This window comes from Lonchura striata, chromosome 3, assembly GCF_046129695.1.
Source record: "Lonchura striata isolate bLonStr1 chromosome 3, bLonStr1.mat, whole genome shotgun sequence".
Classification (NCBI taxonomy): domain Eukaryota; kingdom Metazoa; phylum Chordata; class Aves; order Passeriformes; family Estrildidae; genus Lonchura; species Lonchura striata.
In genome coordinates, this window is record NC_134605.1 from 3,793,994 (window position 1) to 3,810,790 (window position 16,797).

Sequence of the window (16,797 nt, forward strand, 5' to 3'; positions counted from 1 at the left end):
GCTCATGCAGGAAAAAAGTACTACTACCATCCTCCTTTCCAAAAGCAATTCTTTAACTATTCAGTCAATTCAAATCTAAAAATAGCTGGGGAAAAAAAAATACTTGGGAAGAAAAAAGAATGCCTCCTTAATTGCCTATTAATTGCTATACCCAATTGTAACTTTCTTTTTTCACTAGCAAGTATCATAATTTGTGCCATTATAAGGCTCTGGAGAATTGTGCCAACAGAGAATGTGCATGTCAAATAATTGATTCAACCTGCCATTTCCCCACAGGGTCAAGAAGGAGCAGCTGGACTTGAAATCCCTACCTAAAAACAAAATCTGCAGCACACGAGATAGATCCAGAGTGGAGGTACAGCCTTTGTTTTCCACATCCTGATCCAAAGCACTCAGCTAAATGCCCAGGCAGAAAAGCCAAATATAAATAGGCACATTCACCCCTCACACAGGGGGCAGAACAGGGATGGCTGAAAGGAAGAAACTGCAAAGCAAAAGAAGGTACAAAGGAAAGGAGAGCAGTGCATACTGGAACCTGCCAGATCCCTGTATCAGCAATTCATTTTTACTCCATGAGACTGCTTTGGATACCCTGGACATCCAAAATCAACCTTTTCCACCAGCACACTGGAGAAAACCCACCGGCCAACAGTGCACTTACATGATCTATGGTAGCTCTCCCTTTTTAACTAAGATATTTTTTGAACTAAAAATCTGGATCAATCTCAGAGCTTCATTTCTAAAGGTCAGGCAATACTCTGGGTAAGAGAGTGTCAGAATTCCCTGCCCCTTATTTCCAGTCCAGGCCACAGAGAAAAACCATATGAGGTCTCCAAGGCTGTCCAGAGCTAGACATCTGCCCCAGATCTTAACACATTTGACAGCAGCAGGATTCCTTTTTCCCACATACACAACATAAAAGGTGACCATGAATCAGTAATAAAGACAAGTTACTCATCATTTAGGTGGAAATCCCATTTCACTGGGAAGTCTCACATTTAATTAGTATTTTTACGTGGTATTATATACCTATAATTCTTTAGTCTCTTAATAGTTCAGAAAAAAAATATAATAATAATAATAATATCTATAGTTGTTTCTTTCCCTCTCAGCGTCTGCTATTTGGAGGCATCGTACAAGCTAGATTTATTTTTGGAGTACCATGGCTATAAATTGCACGTCATGGGATTGTCCCTCAAAGATATCTCTGTCTCAAAGAGAGCATTGCAGAAACTGAAGCACCACACTCACACTACCACAAGTGCTAATAAATAAACCACTGTATTTTTTGCAAATGCTTTCAACGTGGGAGCTAATTCAGGCTTTTACTCTATCTCCTATAACAAACAGTGATGCTACCACCCTATTTGGACTTGACAATTTCTGTGTGTTCCCTCCAACTCGGAGCATTCTGTGATTCCACGTTTAGGGATCCTTATGCTCACCGTTTCTTGCTAGCAATTGTGCTGAAAAATTCCTTCACTGCAAAAATTCCACCTTAAATAAAATTTAGGAAGGCTTTGAAGACTAGCATTAGTCTACAGAAGCTTACCCTTTGTATTTACACTCAGAACACTGAATTACAAGTATCTTTGATAATTTGCAGTACAGCAATTTCTTACATACACAACTCCACCTTGCTAATAAGCCATTCAGTACCAACAGCACGCCAGGCATTTCCCAAACTCCCATGAAGACTCAGACCCCACCTGAGGGGTCTGAGTGACAAGCACACACACATAAGCAACCTGTTGCTGAGATTTTATTCTCATATGATATGCCCCATAAAAATCACGCTAGATAAAAAATGTCTAGGATATTCTACAAATCTAAGCATGCATATTAATGAGATATTGCAGTTATGCTATATAACACTGTATCAAAGTTCATAGAATCCAATGAAAAACAAGGGCAGTGGCACCTCAGCTGTCTGAAGGGAAACATATTTGCTTTGTAAATATTAATGAACTTTATATGATGTCTGTAGGGAGAGATTTTAACAGGAAACACAGTGAGGAGGACTAAAGCACTTCATTTCTATCGTTCCTACTGAAACATTTCTCAACAGGAGGTTATCATCATACATATCATATATTATTATATGCAACCCCAAAGGGAGATGTTTGTTTAAATGTCCACAGGGAAGAGGTTATCATCCAACAGATATCAGGATTAAAGTCAGAGAAGTCAAAGTGCTCTGTGATAAATTTGTTTTATTTCAGGTTTGAGCACCCAACTCCTATAACAAGAAGCCCAACAATAAGCAACAGTGAAAGTTCAAAGACTTATTTCCACACATAGAGAAGTTTTTTTTTAAAAAAAATGCAAAAGCAAAAAGAATAAATTATTCATATAGAATGCATTTTATCTATAAAACAATCCTTCACCATCTAAACTAAAGGATAGGACTATCAATATGCAAATAGAAGACTAAGGCTTCCTAACCTTTTGGTTAGATCACAAACCCAAAGGGGCCTTAAATGAAAGATGAAATTTCCAGCAGAAAAGGCCAAAAATTATGTATAAAACCCTTCCCCCAACCTGAAAATATGTAGCCAGATTGAGGTTTAAATGCATAATGCCTTTTAAGCGTGTGGAAAAGCTGCATGGAAGAAACCAGAAAAGAATGTAGAACCTGAAAAATCCCTTCCTCACACATCATCAAATCTAGGAAATTCAGACACGGGTTCCTGAAAGGCCCTAGTTTCTTGAAAGGGGGAGAAATCAGAAAGACACCTATTCCCCTGGATTTACTGGATATTGATCATGTGGATGAAGATATAGCAGCTGATTCTTAGTATTTCTTTTCAGCCTCAAAAAGAGCAGGGAAGTGTCCTACCAAGTGGTATCTTAGGTATAATAGCAAAGATGAGACCAATATACTAGCTCAGAGAAGTTCAATACTCCTGGTTCAGAAAAGCATCCCAAATTCACTTCTGGTAAATGTAAATTTACTCCTGAATGAAAGTGTGCTCCTGAATCAGGATGAAGACAGAAAATTAGGGAGACATTGCAATGCTGACCTTGTTATTTACAAGGCATAACTGCAAGTCAAAGCTGTGCTCTGTGCCATGGAAACTTTCATTTCAACTGTAAAATTATATTGCTTTTAAAGCTACTTAATTCCGCTTTCACCCTCACCCGTATTTATGATCTAACCACTGGCTATTTTCCACTTATTTTACTATCCACAAAGTATATTCATCCTTTTCTCTTTTTATGTAGGTAAAAAGAAAATAAGTTCTTTGAGAAATTAATTCTATTTAGATTTAGTAGCTGTAAACAGTCTATGCTTGTAAAAGGTAATCTTCATTTTTTATCTCATGGGAGATCAGGTTAGAAGTAAGGAGAAACCTGAGTAAGTCTCTGTATGGCATTTGTTCAAAAACTCTTCCCATGAAGCATTGCTTACAATTCCTATGGAAGTGAAGAATTTCATAGCTCCTTAATTTATTTTCCATTTTTCATTAATCCCAAATAAATGAAAGAATCACATAATCTGTCCTGAACTCTAAGTAGGAAGGTCATATGCACCCTTAAACTGTTCTCACATTTGAATTTAAGCAATTTGTTCTATATTATTTTTCAGTTATTTTATTTTGGAAGCCTGCCATCATTTTTTCCATCTTTCCTCAGGTCCTCATTGTCAATGCTCTCCACATCCACAGTGCTCTTCTCAATCTGTTCTGTCATTTCATATTTAATACACAGACCTATTTTTCACCTTCCCAGGAATACAGTAGGATACAGAACCTATGAAGTATGTGGCCAATATCATCTAACCTATTAAATGTCAGAATCATATATCTCAAACTATATGTCAAGATGCTGAAGTCTAGCAGCAATAAACTCATTCTGTTCTTCATAGGGAGTGCACTCTGGCTATAAAGATCCATGTGGGTTTCCTTCTGTATATATTTGATTGTGGCCTATTGTTGATGGCTGATGTGGCTGGGAATGATAGTAGGAATTGGCCAGATCTTAGATGGGAAAGTGGAATAAAACCTAGCAGAATATTCCATTTACGGTTATTTCTTTCATACCAGTTTGGTTCTTCATAGAGTGATCCCATGTTTGCTTCAGTATGAGAGTCACCTAATGTATTTTTTTGTATTTTAGTATTATTTCACACTCATGTTCCACACTGGACATTCTGTTTTGAGAAAAACTGTAGGCAAGAGAACTGAATTGAAACCAAACCAAAGCAGCACCTTTCCAGAAACAAAACAGCCATGTAATTTTATTGGAAACAGAAGACCCAAAGAAGCCATCACGCACTCTGCAAGATGCCAGAGAAGTGTCAGCAAAAACAAGCACATGCTCCTGTCTGGTGTGGAGGGGCTGCTGCCCGTGCCACCAGCTGGTGCTCATCCATTCAACCTGGCTTCTGTCTGCTGCTCACTGCCAGCCAAAGCCACCCCTAGCAGGCAGCTTCTCCTCTCAGTCTCCCAAAGGAGAACATCTCCACAGTAGAAGCCTCCTTGCAAGCCTCCACAGAGCAGAAGGAAAATCTTCTCCACCATCTCCTTCCTCTTACCCCACCTCAGCACAGCTCCTGCTGAGACCCAGCCATAACCCACCCATACAGTTCAGACACCAAAGGAGGGCAAAACATAAACCACAACAGATTTACTAATGTCAAGAGCTCGGAAGCAAAACAAAGATTGCTCCAGCAATTTCTCCATCACTCATAAAGTATTTTATCTATGAATCTCACATGAGCTGCATGGATTGTTATTCCTCAGTTACATATTCCTACATACACACAAGATGAGGAACACAAGCAATTTAAAGTCCCCAGAAGTGCAGCAACAATAACTGAGTCCTACCAAAATGAAGGCTGGACCTCTTCTGCATTGTGTTGATTTGAGGAGCCAGTTGAAATTACCAGATTTCTGGCTGAAAGCAGTACAGAAATAACAGGATGTTATCCTGATCTTTTTTGTCATGCAAGAAGTAACAAGAAGGAAAATAAAGCCACTGTTTCTACTTATATTTAAGTATTTTTTCACATTGCTCACTACAGTTGTTAGGCCCCTCCAAACACCCAGAAATCACAAGGGAAAAACAAAGAAACAAAATAAAATCCCAGCCCTGAAGCAGAGACAATTTTGTTAATTTAGCTACACGCCTGTAGAATTTTGAAGTATCCAGGATCCTGCTATCATAATTGCTATTAAACTGTAAGGATAAAAAGAACAAATTCTTTGGAAAATTTCAATTATTAGACAGTTAACTGCTGTAAACACGAAAGAACCCATGCAGAGTTCTGTTTTGTATTACTGACACTCATTAGCTGCAGTGGAGTTACTGAAGGGGTTTTTGATGCAGTACCCTAAGGTTAGATAAATCATTACAAAGATGTATTCAGTGAAAACATCTACACTATGCATGGATTTCCTTAATTGTCCACAAATTTTAGAGGGAAGCATTGAGAGAAAGCCATGGTTCCAAATCCTTCTTCCCAGTTTCATTTTGGTCACAAATGAGCATCTCAGAGACCACACCACAGAATGGTGGGACATTCCCAGCCATCATGAGCTCAAACAGTTCTGTCCAGAAGGGATCCTTCCTGCCTGTTTCTCAGTAGCTGTAGCAAAAATACCAAAACCTTTTCAAGTTAATAAATAAAGTATTATGTGTAACAAAGACAGGCTTCGTCCACTTTGCTTTATCACCCCTCTAACTGAACAGCAGCCACTAGAACATCGAAGAAAAGCATTGCTGCCTTGGCAGCTGCCTTATCATTTCAGAAAATGAATTGTCTGTACGGATGATAGTTAGATTTGGGCTTTAGGGATGACACTGAATCTCACTGAGCCTAGTGAGAGAGCAGCTATACAGAGCAAGTAAATCATTTTAATTTTGTACCGGTTGAAAAGCATTTTTTTCTCGACTTCAGCAAGATGACAGTGGCATGATGGCTGATTTTCATTTCAATCAGAGCAGCATATGATTACCACCTAATTAGAATGTAGAAATAGAAAGGAGACCATTTTTTAACCTACCCAAGAGAACAGTGCTGGGGGAGGGGAGGAGATTATGTTAATCAAGTGATACTGGCATATCAGAGCGACCAAAATAGCTGGATGAATTTTTATCGGCACCCTTACTGTCCTTGAGGATCTGTCAGTGGCTTCAATTGAAACCTGCATTTTCAGAGCTTTATTTCTGAGTAGTAAATATTCTTTACAATAAATACATGTCACCGCAGGCCTGAACTAAAAGATATCACTTTAGGCATAAATACGTATATTTTTGTCACAATTTCACAGGGTTTTGTTGACAATTGTAAAACTGTAAACATGAAAACTAACAAATCAAAACTAAAAGTCATACTGTCTTAAGGGGAGTTGTTTGCATTAATATACATGGGTTTTTGTTTTTTGTTTTTGTTTTTTTTTTAACTTGCTATCATTAATTAAATATTGCCAGCTAGCTACTCCACTCCTTTCTGGAATAAATGTTGAAAGTTAGATGCTCTGCCCTAGGGGAATCTAACTGAGGTTACATTAAATGGAACTGCATCAGGCAACATTTTCTAAGACACACTGTCTCCATCTGCATCCTTCTGCAGAGATAAAGCCTAGACCTCATCTCAAGATGCCACTTTCTTTAATTGTCTCTGAAGAATGAAGAGCCAGAAATAGACTGCTGAGACCGCCAAAAGGAGGGGGTTAGAGAAATTAAAAACAAAATAAAATTAATATTGAAATGATCTTTTAGGCAAGTCTGCTTTGTGCAATAAAGAGTTTGCTCTTCCCTCCTGGGCAGTAGCTGCTCATCACAGAATCTCTCTCCAAACTGGTCACCAGTACCCAGCACCATTTTAGGTGCATGAGAGATCCTACCTTTAGCTGTCTTAGTAGTGGAAAATACCCCCACATATAATATTTGGATGGAGCACAATACCAAAGGAAGCACAAGTACAGGGCACCATCTTGGGGCGTGTCTAACTAGAGAAACAGGGGTTTCCTCATGAACATTTTTGTCAGAAGGAGTATAAGAAATGTGATCCTGATCACCTCCCCACCCTCATTAAAACAGAGTTCCACTAATTCAGCTGGACTGGGATTTGGCTCATCCCGCTTTGCTGGAAATGTTCACCTTTATTTGGCTGTGGGATGATATATAACTACCTTTTAAGAGACAAGGACTTTAGTCCCATGTACTTCAGACAAAACAAGAAAAAAAGTCTGTCTTCAGCAATTAATCTAGTGAAAAGGAATCAAGAATGTGTTTATTTACTTCTTATTTATGTGCTTTTAATTTGTATCAGTTATTTTAACAGCACACACATTGCCACTGCACCTTCCCAGTTGTTCTAGCAGGGTGTGTATTAAATGTTGTGAGACATTGTGCAAGAGAAAGAACAATACTTTGAACTAAATGTGCTGTCAAATTAAAGTCTTTTCTTGAGCAGTGAAAAAGTCCTGAGGCTTTTCATGTCGGTGTATTGTATGGTGAGGCATACACTGAGATATTTTTATTTTTCACCCCTTCGAGAAACATAGCAAAGCAGAAGTAGATAATTTCTATAATTGCAAACATTTCTAGACATCTGCTACAAAAACTCAAAGATAATCCTCTCCCCATCACCCCCAGTAATAAAGGGGGTCCAGTATTTAAAGTTGTCATAATGTTTTTGAGATACAGGAAATCAGCTGGCAACACCTCAAACCTTGCCAAATTATCCCAGAAACAAACAATCTGACCTGTTTAAAAAGCTTAATGTGCATTTTAAAATGAATCCCAGGGTGTAATTTCCTAAAGATGAACACCAGTTCTATTTTGTGCTCTGAAGAATTCTATTAAACCTCTAGAGCATTTTGAGCAAAGTGAAAACACAGTTTGCTAAGGAGATAGCCTAGGTGGTCTGCAGTAAATTAACCACTACTGCTGACTGAGGCCATACCGGGGAGTTTGCTCCAAGGGATTTCTACACTTACAGCATAACACCATTTACCAGCTTCTAAACTAGATTTGCCCCCTGGCTGCAAGTCAGCAAACCTTGGTGTAAAGCATGGCCAGAGATTAGTTTGATTAAGGGCTTCATTTCAAGAGTGGGAGGGTGCTGCTGTTACACAAAACTGAGTCCAGACCACTACTTACAACACAGTTGTTTTTTTCCCATCCATCTTTATGCAGTTGAGTTTTAGGCTGCTGGACTATGGTGGCTGTGTGTTGAGTAAATTACAATAGAAATACCTCTCTGTTGCTTTGTAACAATTAACCTCAGAAAGAAGCTAACTCCATTTGCATGGTAATGAGACATTCATCTAAGTGACATCAGAGTTAAGCATGCTAATAAGTTTTTATACAAACACCTGAGGGGTCAAGCACAACCATGGGCTTGGATAAGAAAACCTTTTATTAAATGCAAATCACTTGTCTCTGAAATACTATGACAGAGAAATTTGCAGAACTCTAACACAGCTTGCAGAAGTCATTCAAGTTACATTTTCAGGTCTCTGGGCTGACTAAGGAATACAGCAACTGATTTATTTATCTTTGGAATAAATATCAATATCTAAAAAATCTTCATTATAGCATCAAAGGAAAGAAGTACTACAGAAAGGTAGAGAGGGGAAAACAAGAATATTGCCTTATCTTTCCCAAATTTGTCACAGATTCCTGGGTTGCTGGAAGGCAGATGAGACACAGCTGCTGTAGAGCACAACAAAAGATTTGGAAATTTGTCAGCTTTCCACCTTATTCACCTACCTGTTTTTGCCAGGTATATTGCTATGGAGGCAGATTCACTAGTGAGCATGCTCTCTATCTTGCACTAAAACTTATTGAATTCAATCAGTCAATTCACATTCTACAATCAAGGAGTTTGAGACCTTAGTGAGTGGTCAGGTTCAAGGGCATAACTGGCTGCCAGACACCTTTGGGACTAAAGGAGCAGAACCTTCTCACAGGTTAGGCAGATTGCAGAACAAAGGTTGAGGGAAAGAAGCAGACTTTGATTAATTTAACAGACTGAAGTGTAGGAGGTTTCTCTTGCTCAGGAGAGGCTGTTAGCAGGACACACCAACTCATCCTGACAGCACAGGCAGTACCAGAGAGCAGGTTTGGACCATGCTAACAGGAATGAGATGCAGACAGCACTCTGAAAAACCCATGCCAGATCGTTAGAGGTTTTGCTCCCAGACTAGAAAATGTGAATTTAAATATCCAGTGGGTGTAGTGGGAATTGATCTGTCTTTAAGACAGAACTTTGTAGAAAGGACTACATCATATGTCTGTGTGCAATAGGAGGAGACTGTATTAAAGCACAGAAAGTCCTCTTAATTCCATTGCTGTATGATGAGCTACTTTGGGGGAAAGCTTGGGTAATGTATAATATTACTGCTCAAAACACAAGATCTAGATCAAGGGAGTAAGTACACATCCCTGGAAGTGCTCAAGGCCACGATGGATGGGGCCCTGAGCAGTCTGGTATAATGGGTAGCATTCCTGCCCATAGCAGGGGCTGGAATCAGATGCACTTCAAGGTTCCTTGCAATGCAAAATATTCTATGGTTCCATAACATTATAAAATTGATCACATTGACCCCTAGCACAGAACTACATCAGCTCTTTTAAACCAAGTAACTATGCTCACATTGCTGTATGCATTAAATGACAGAAACCCAGTTATGGTATGCTTCCCAAAGATCCCTTTTACTGCATAAATTACTGCTGTCTTCAATAAAATTAAATATCTTTATTTTGCTGCTGTCCTGTTTACAGCATGTAAAACATGCTAGTATGCCATAATCTAAAACTTAAGCCAATGGATTGTGGAAAAACCCTAGGAAGATAGCAAGCTTCATGTGAGAAAGTACAAAGTTGTGAATAACCAAACCCTCAAAACATATCTTGACAGAAGCCTAATACTCCACGTCCTTTGAAAATCAACAAAAACTCTGGGGGAACAGCTCTGAATCATCATCATCAGTAATATGCAATAATTGCACCACCCATATGTCTTCAAGTACATCAAACAGAGTGAGACCTCGCCTTGCCGAGGCTGGGATTCAGGATTTTAGGAAAAACACATTTAAGACAACAACTATGAGCTGAAATGGTCCAAATTGAAATAACAACTGTATAAGAGGGAAGTATAAGATTAGTGTAAAATGTAAGACGAGTAGGATAACTTCCAATAATTTCTTTGTAATAAGGACAGCCTGTGCTCCGTTCACTGTCCAAACATTATAAATGACAGCTACTTCTTTAAAAGTAATTCTGGTTAAATTGGAGTTTCTGAGGAGGAAGGCAGGAGGTGTATATACAATACAGACTCAGTTTTTGAGGAAGAAAAGCTTATTTCTGGAGCAAGAAACTAAAACAAACCTTTTAGCCTATTTTTTAAATTATGTTGTAAAAAATGAAGCTAGGAGAAATTACAAAATGGTGAGCACCGTAAACATATTGGTTTTAAACTTACACATCAAGATTAAAATTACAAACAGACAAGATCTTAAAAATGTAAGTTCAGGGATATGCTGATGAGATTTAGGCCCTAAGAGTGTTAACCCACCCAAAACTCCTGCTTCACTGCTCAGCTTTCCAGCTGTGGGAAGCAACTGTGACAGCAAAAGCCACAGCAGCCACTAACTCAGTGCTGCAAAAAATCAGTCTCCAAACAGGTATGCCCTCCTTAATGCACTTCCAGGCTTGAAAACCTCAACTCTACTGCTCAAATCTCAACATATTCCTACCTTTCAATCCAAATTTAGCAAAGAACCCAAACAAAACCATATAAACCCACTAAATTCATACCCTGACATATCAGATTCTTAGGAAAAAATAAGCTCCCTGAATATATTGCTAGAGGAAAAACATTACTAATTACATCATTGTAAGCAGTGCTTCTCCACTTTGTTCAATGTTTTCAGACAAAATACCAAACAACTTTAATTTTCTGAAATCTGCTGGCTATCATCTTGAGGAAACAGGCAACTGTCAGTTTAAGACACAATGATTTATTTTTTGTTTTGCCACTTCTTTTACTGCACTTCTGCAATCCAACACTAGGAACAGAGAAAGACAAACACTGGATAGGGGAGAGATGCAGATAATTCTGTTAAAAGCATTTTTTGTCTTGTACAAATAATCATTATTATGTTGCCATTGGAAGATGACCAGTACTATTAAAAATTCATATATTTAGTGAGTGTTTCTGAGAAAATGAACACTTAATAGTAAGAGAACCAAAAAAATTAATGAAAACACAAAATAGGAACCTACAGCTCCTTACTGTAAAGTGACCTCTGGAACACCACTGATCTTTGGTGGCTGTTTCCACTGACAGCTGGTGTGCCCATTTCCTTTCCAAGAATCTCCTCATTATTACCCAAAAACTCTGACACTCAGAAACAGCGTAGGAAGAGAACAGTCTTCTGCTTTGCCAGGAAAGATTACAATGCACAGGAAAGGCACAGTATGGTTTCAAACAAAGGTATTTCCTTTGAACTCTAGTATAGCTTTTAGACATAAAAATCTTCCTCTGGCTATATTGTCCTGACATGACTTCACTGGTCTTAAGACTAAATAACAAAAGACTTCAAGCTCAACCCTATGTTTACTCTTTTCACAGTTTTGGAGTCAAAGACCATAACCTTAAACAGAAATTTGAAAAAAAAATATTATTCCATACCTCATTGTGATTCTTGCTTAACCATTCCTTAATAGTGCTAAGGGCAATGACAGCAGCAGGCTCATTTGGAAAACCTAAAAAAGAAAAAAAATGGGAGATAAATAAAATGTATATATTTCTTTTATATGTAAGAAATCAAAAATATGGGCTTTTATTTCTTCCTATTCTTTAAAATATTTTGGAATTGCAGTTGGTCAACTCCCTTCTTCACAGATTTGTATAAAGGTTTTAGGCAACATCTGTTACATTTTTCCCCAGCTAAATAAATAGGTACAATGCTTTATTGGATTTTTTTTTTTTCCTTGACTCTAGTTAAAAAAAGTCCACTGCTCAGGACAAGAAGAAACAATAGAGAGCTATACATGTGTCATACTAGGCAGGCAACTATTCAACACATCTATCACAGTAACAAAGACCAGGCTTACATTTCATGGCAGCAAGAAAAATTCAGACATTTCTTAAAGCATAAGGGCATTCTTAAGGCTTTCTTTTTTTTAATCCATCTGTCAGCAAAACTATACCACACTATGACCCCAGTGCCATAGGCCTTATAAAGAGAGACATGTTTGATTTGGAAATCTCTCAATTTATAACCTGAATCATAATAAACAACTTTGGAAATTAAAGAATTCATTAAGCATAAGCATATGAACTTAAGGCCTTATGTTGCATGATACATTAGCAATAGTAATTCCCCCCAGCATTAAACAATAACAAAACTCTTTCCAGGGATACAGACTTTTTGCTTTGATGGTTTCTACCTATCAAATCCATGGATGCTTTCATTACTTAGTCACCTTAATTTAATTTTCCTTTAAATTCCTAACTTGGGGGCAGCAAATCATTTCTGTGAGGATTTAAAAATAAAACCCCATAAGCTGTATGAATCGCTCTCAGTAGGCTGGATTAATAGAATAGGCTTTGAAGAGATGGAGCTGCAGGCATAGTGGACAAGCAAGCAACAGGGCTAGAAAGAGTCATGAAATTTGGCATACAGCAGTGTAGATACAGCCTTTCTTACATCATACATCACCCTTCCACCATAAACTGAAACACAGATACTGCAGAAAATTATAAATGTTCAGCTTTTTTTTACTTATATCTTCTTTAACCCTTTTCTAGAATTTGTGCAATGCAAGATTAAGAAAAAACCCAACCCAAACCAAAATCCCTCCACTGAATCATGTTCCCAAAACATCACTCGCTGTGAATTGACTGCAAAAATTTGCTCCAGCAGCCTGTGTACTGTTCTGAAGTGACAGATGACAACAATTCATCAAGAAAAACAAGTAAAATAGTCAATTTTGGATAATACCAGCATTTAGCATGTGCTTCCTTTGAATACATTTCTCAATAAAGCCTATTTTTACATTTTAAAAAATAAACTTACCAAGTCCAAGATAGAAAACTAGCTTAGACCCTGCAAATGTTACTGTGGATACGTCTATTGCTACTGGGAAAATAAATTCTTGTAACATTTAATAACGCTGCTGATATCATCAAGGCATATGTCTCTTGACACCAACTAACCACCACTAACGAAACCCAAAGCGGGGACTTCCAACAGCCTCATTTTCATAATATAAAATAACAGAGCTCTAAGCAGACCATCTGCTCAAATTAGTAACATCCTAGCTAACAAACTGGGACTTCTTCACATAGAAATTCCATGCTCTGAGTGTGGTAGCTCTGCCTGGACATAAAATGAACACCATGCAGAGGGACAAATGCATATTTCAGACAACTGATATATTATTGTTTATGCACTGAATGGTTTATTTTCAGAACAATTCTCCCTCCAGCAAGATTAACTTTTCAGGCTTGTTTTTCACTCCCTTGCAGCAGGGTAGTTGGCCAAAATGGTGATAAAGCACTGAGTATTGTATAGAATCTCTCCATAGATTGCACACTGTTTAGAAACTGCTGCCATACTTACCAGTCTTAAATAGAACCTTATCTAGAAAACTGGTTTTCAATTACTACTAAGTCACCACAATGTAAAGGAAATAGTTCAGCAACGTAAATAAACAGCCTTGAATCATGTGTGTGATTTCAGAAAATATGTTGAAATCCATCATAGCCTTTTATGATCGGCTACCCCCCAAAAAGAATAATCTAACTAGCATCTTACACACATTTCTGAACATTTTATGGAAAGGATTATCTTATTGACTATATGTAGAAGCAGGATGCAATTAGCCTCCTGTTGCAAACCTTGCACCAGCACAAAAGCCCCTCTGTCTCTGATTCTCAAACAGAAAAACATTTTTGTTTATAGGACTGGGTTAAAGGAAGATAAAGCAAGGTGGGATCTGTTAAAACATGCTTTTGCATTGTTTTTATCTCTAGCCTACATTTGCCTGCCATAACATTTCTGGATTGCTTCCATCTGCACCCCCATTCCTCCTTCCCACTTTCAGTGAAAAAGCAATCTCAGGAAGCACGTGGGAATCAAATTACTTGAGAGAAATGAGCTCGAGGTGCCTCACAGTTTACTGACTGCTGGAGCAGCAGCTCAGGCAATTCTGGCTAAAGGCTCAATTTCACAAAAGATAAAACAGGTAAAGTAATGAGTGACACTGGGCCATGTTACTGCAGTGAGTGCTCCTCCAGCATACTGAAAAGGATGAGGGCACAAAAAATCACACATTGGCCATGAGGTACAGGGCTTCACTGTGTTTATTTGCCTGCAGAAATTGAGAGAGTTGGCAGGTTGTATGTCATGGGCAGGTGTGTGGCGAAGTGCACCTGCCCACAGACACAGGTATCTAACTTGGACTGAGCTTTTTACATCCTCCACTGCCACAGTGAACACCTTGGCAACCTACCCAGCTATACCAAAAAACAGTGCAGGTTGTGTCTGCTTCCTGAAGAGCTGCTTCAGCAAGTGACAATGTTATTGCCACCATCTGCATTTTGCAGTGCCAACTGATGACATCTCACCATCCATTACCAGGATCTCAGCTCCTCAGGTACAGCAAAACCCTGGATATGAGCAGCCACTCCTCTGGTGCCCCTCTGAGTTCAGAAGCCATTCTTAACAGCACAACTTTCATCATCACAGCTGATGGCACAGTGGGTGCAAGCCTTCAGAGTCAGTAGGAACCATCACATAAAGTACACCTCATCTGAACTCCACTGCTTTTGGTATGTCTTTGCACAGATACTACCCACAGTGACAGCCCAGGAAAGCTTTCAGAGGTCTTCAAACTTACAAGAATCTGCAACTCTTTCCAGGGCTTTACCAACTTATTCCTGGAAATTGTAACCCTGACCAGTGAAAGAGCTGGCAAAGCAAGCTGTAGGCTGTGGCAGTCCTTGCAGTTATCATGGCCATAATTTTCCTGCAAAGGCATGATAAGATATGGCAGAATTATTTGGATATGAAATAAATGTGCTGTTTTGAGGAAAAGGGTGTGGAAGATAACTAAGGTAGTAAGTAGAGATGCTCACTGATATTCCCATTACATTTTGTATTTCTTCCCTGGAATGCAACTGGTAAGAACATAAATCGTCCTGTTTCATCAAAGTACACAAAATATGCAATTAATTCCCTGTTGTTAGACACCCTTGTGTAAATGCTCAGTCTTTTGTGCTTGAGGGATTCAGTGGAGAACCATTTACTAATTATGAATGTCTGCCATTCTGCTTAATTTATCTGTGCAGTATCCAAAAAACATATACCAGTGGTCCATAGAATCATAGACTATTCTGAGTTGAAACATACCCACAAGGATCACAGAGTCCAACTCTGGCTCTGTACAATACTCTTCAAAGCATAACAGAGCACCAAGGATTTTGAGACACAAAACTAACAGAAATCTATTTCAGGGACTGCCAAACTTTGTGGAATGCTGGTAGCTTTATCTGCCTATTTTACTAGGTTTGATCCAATCTTACAAAAAAACGTCTAACTTACAAATCAGGTAATGCCACCTCCCCATGAAAAGCCCATTAACAAAACACGGGTATTAAGTAATCAAACTTTAATATGATCTGAGGATTAAGATAAGAGATTATAACAGGAAGGCTATAATACTAACAAGCAAATGTCAATCCAGAAAAATCACTTCAGTAGCTGTAGCAATAAGTGTTATAATTTGTCAGTTCAACTGAGATGCCCAACTAAGTCAGCTTCTCCTGGTAAAAAAAGGTCTGTATCCTTTTCTGCTAGCACAGCCTAAGTGCTAGTCAGGTTTTTATTCATTTAAAATGTTCTCTCTCTATGGATTCTAAAAGGCTCGTCACAGGCTTAATATTCTTATTTGCCAGTTTTAATGGTTTAATTTTGAAGCAAATCATGAAAAGAACCAAATGCACATCAACACAAATAATCATTATGTATTTTCATATTTTTTCTCAGAAAAATATCTACGCTGGCATATTTGTGCATATATCAAGATGTAACAGTTTGCAGACTGTTCCTGTGTGCTAAAATCAACCCTGAGTCCCACGGCTTAATCAACAAGACTGTTAAAATGGAAAAACTTCCAGGTTTTAAATGTATAGATTTGTCAGTATGTTTACAGATATATAAATTATGGACTCCAAATAGCAGCTTGTCACATTTTTAAACTGGGGGACTGCACTGAAGGCCATCTCTGCAGTCAGTATGACAGGGTATCTCCACCGTGCATCAAGTACTTGCTATGTGGGAACCATCAGCACCAGATGGCATGGAATACAAAGATGCTTTAAAGGAAACAAGTGGGAAAGAAGAGGAAAAAAGGTACTAAGAATTTATTCCATACATGTTCTGAAACCTGATATTATTGTTGGTACTGTAAATACCTTCTGAATCACAACCAACACCTAAATAACTACGCTTCATTATGGCCATGTGGGTTAAGGCCAGCTAGTGACAGCACAGATGATGCTGCTTAGGACAATAAAAGAGAATAAATGAGATGCACAGCCCAGCATGCCTGAGGTAGGGTTAACTCAATACATCCACTTGTCCTTCAGCTGTGAAATAAACAGAATAAGCTTGCAACTGATCCCATATAATCATCTTGTCAGAGATGTATTTTAAAAATACATACATACATTCACTCATGAATTCACGTTGATTCCCATTAGCATGGTAAATCCATTCTTTTTGGAAAGAGTTTATAGTATTCTACCAAAAAGCTTATTTTGTTGCTATT

General features: G+C 38.3%; 1 protein-coding gene across 6 annotated transcripts in view; it reads right to left on the reverse strand.

Annotated features, from left to right (window-relative positions):
• Positions 1-16,797, reverse strand: part of MACROD2 (mono-ADP ribosylhydrolase 2) — an 855,789-nt gene that overhangs the window by 240,251 nt on the left and 598,741 nt on the right. For all 6 annotated transcript variants that reach the window (XM_021527840.3, XM_077781852.1, XM_021527839.3 and 3 more), the window contains one exon: positions 11,651-11,724. In XM_021527840.3, coding sequence (XP_021383515.1) covers positions 11,651-11,724 — 74 coding nt within the window. The remainder of the gene's footprint in view (positions 1-11,650; positions 11,725-16,797) is intronic.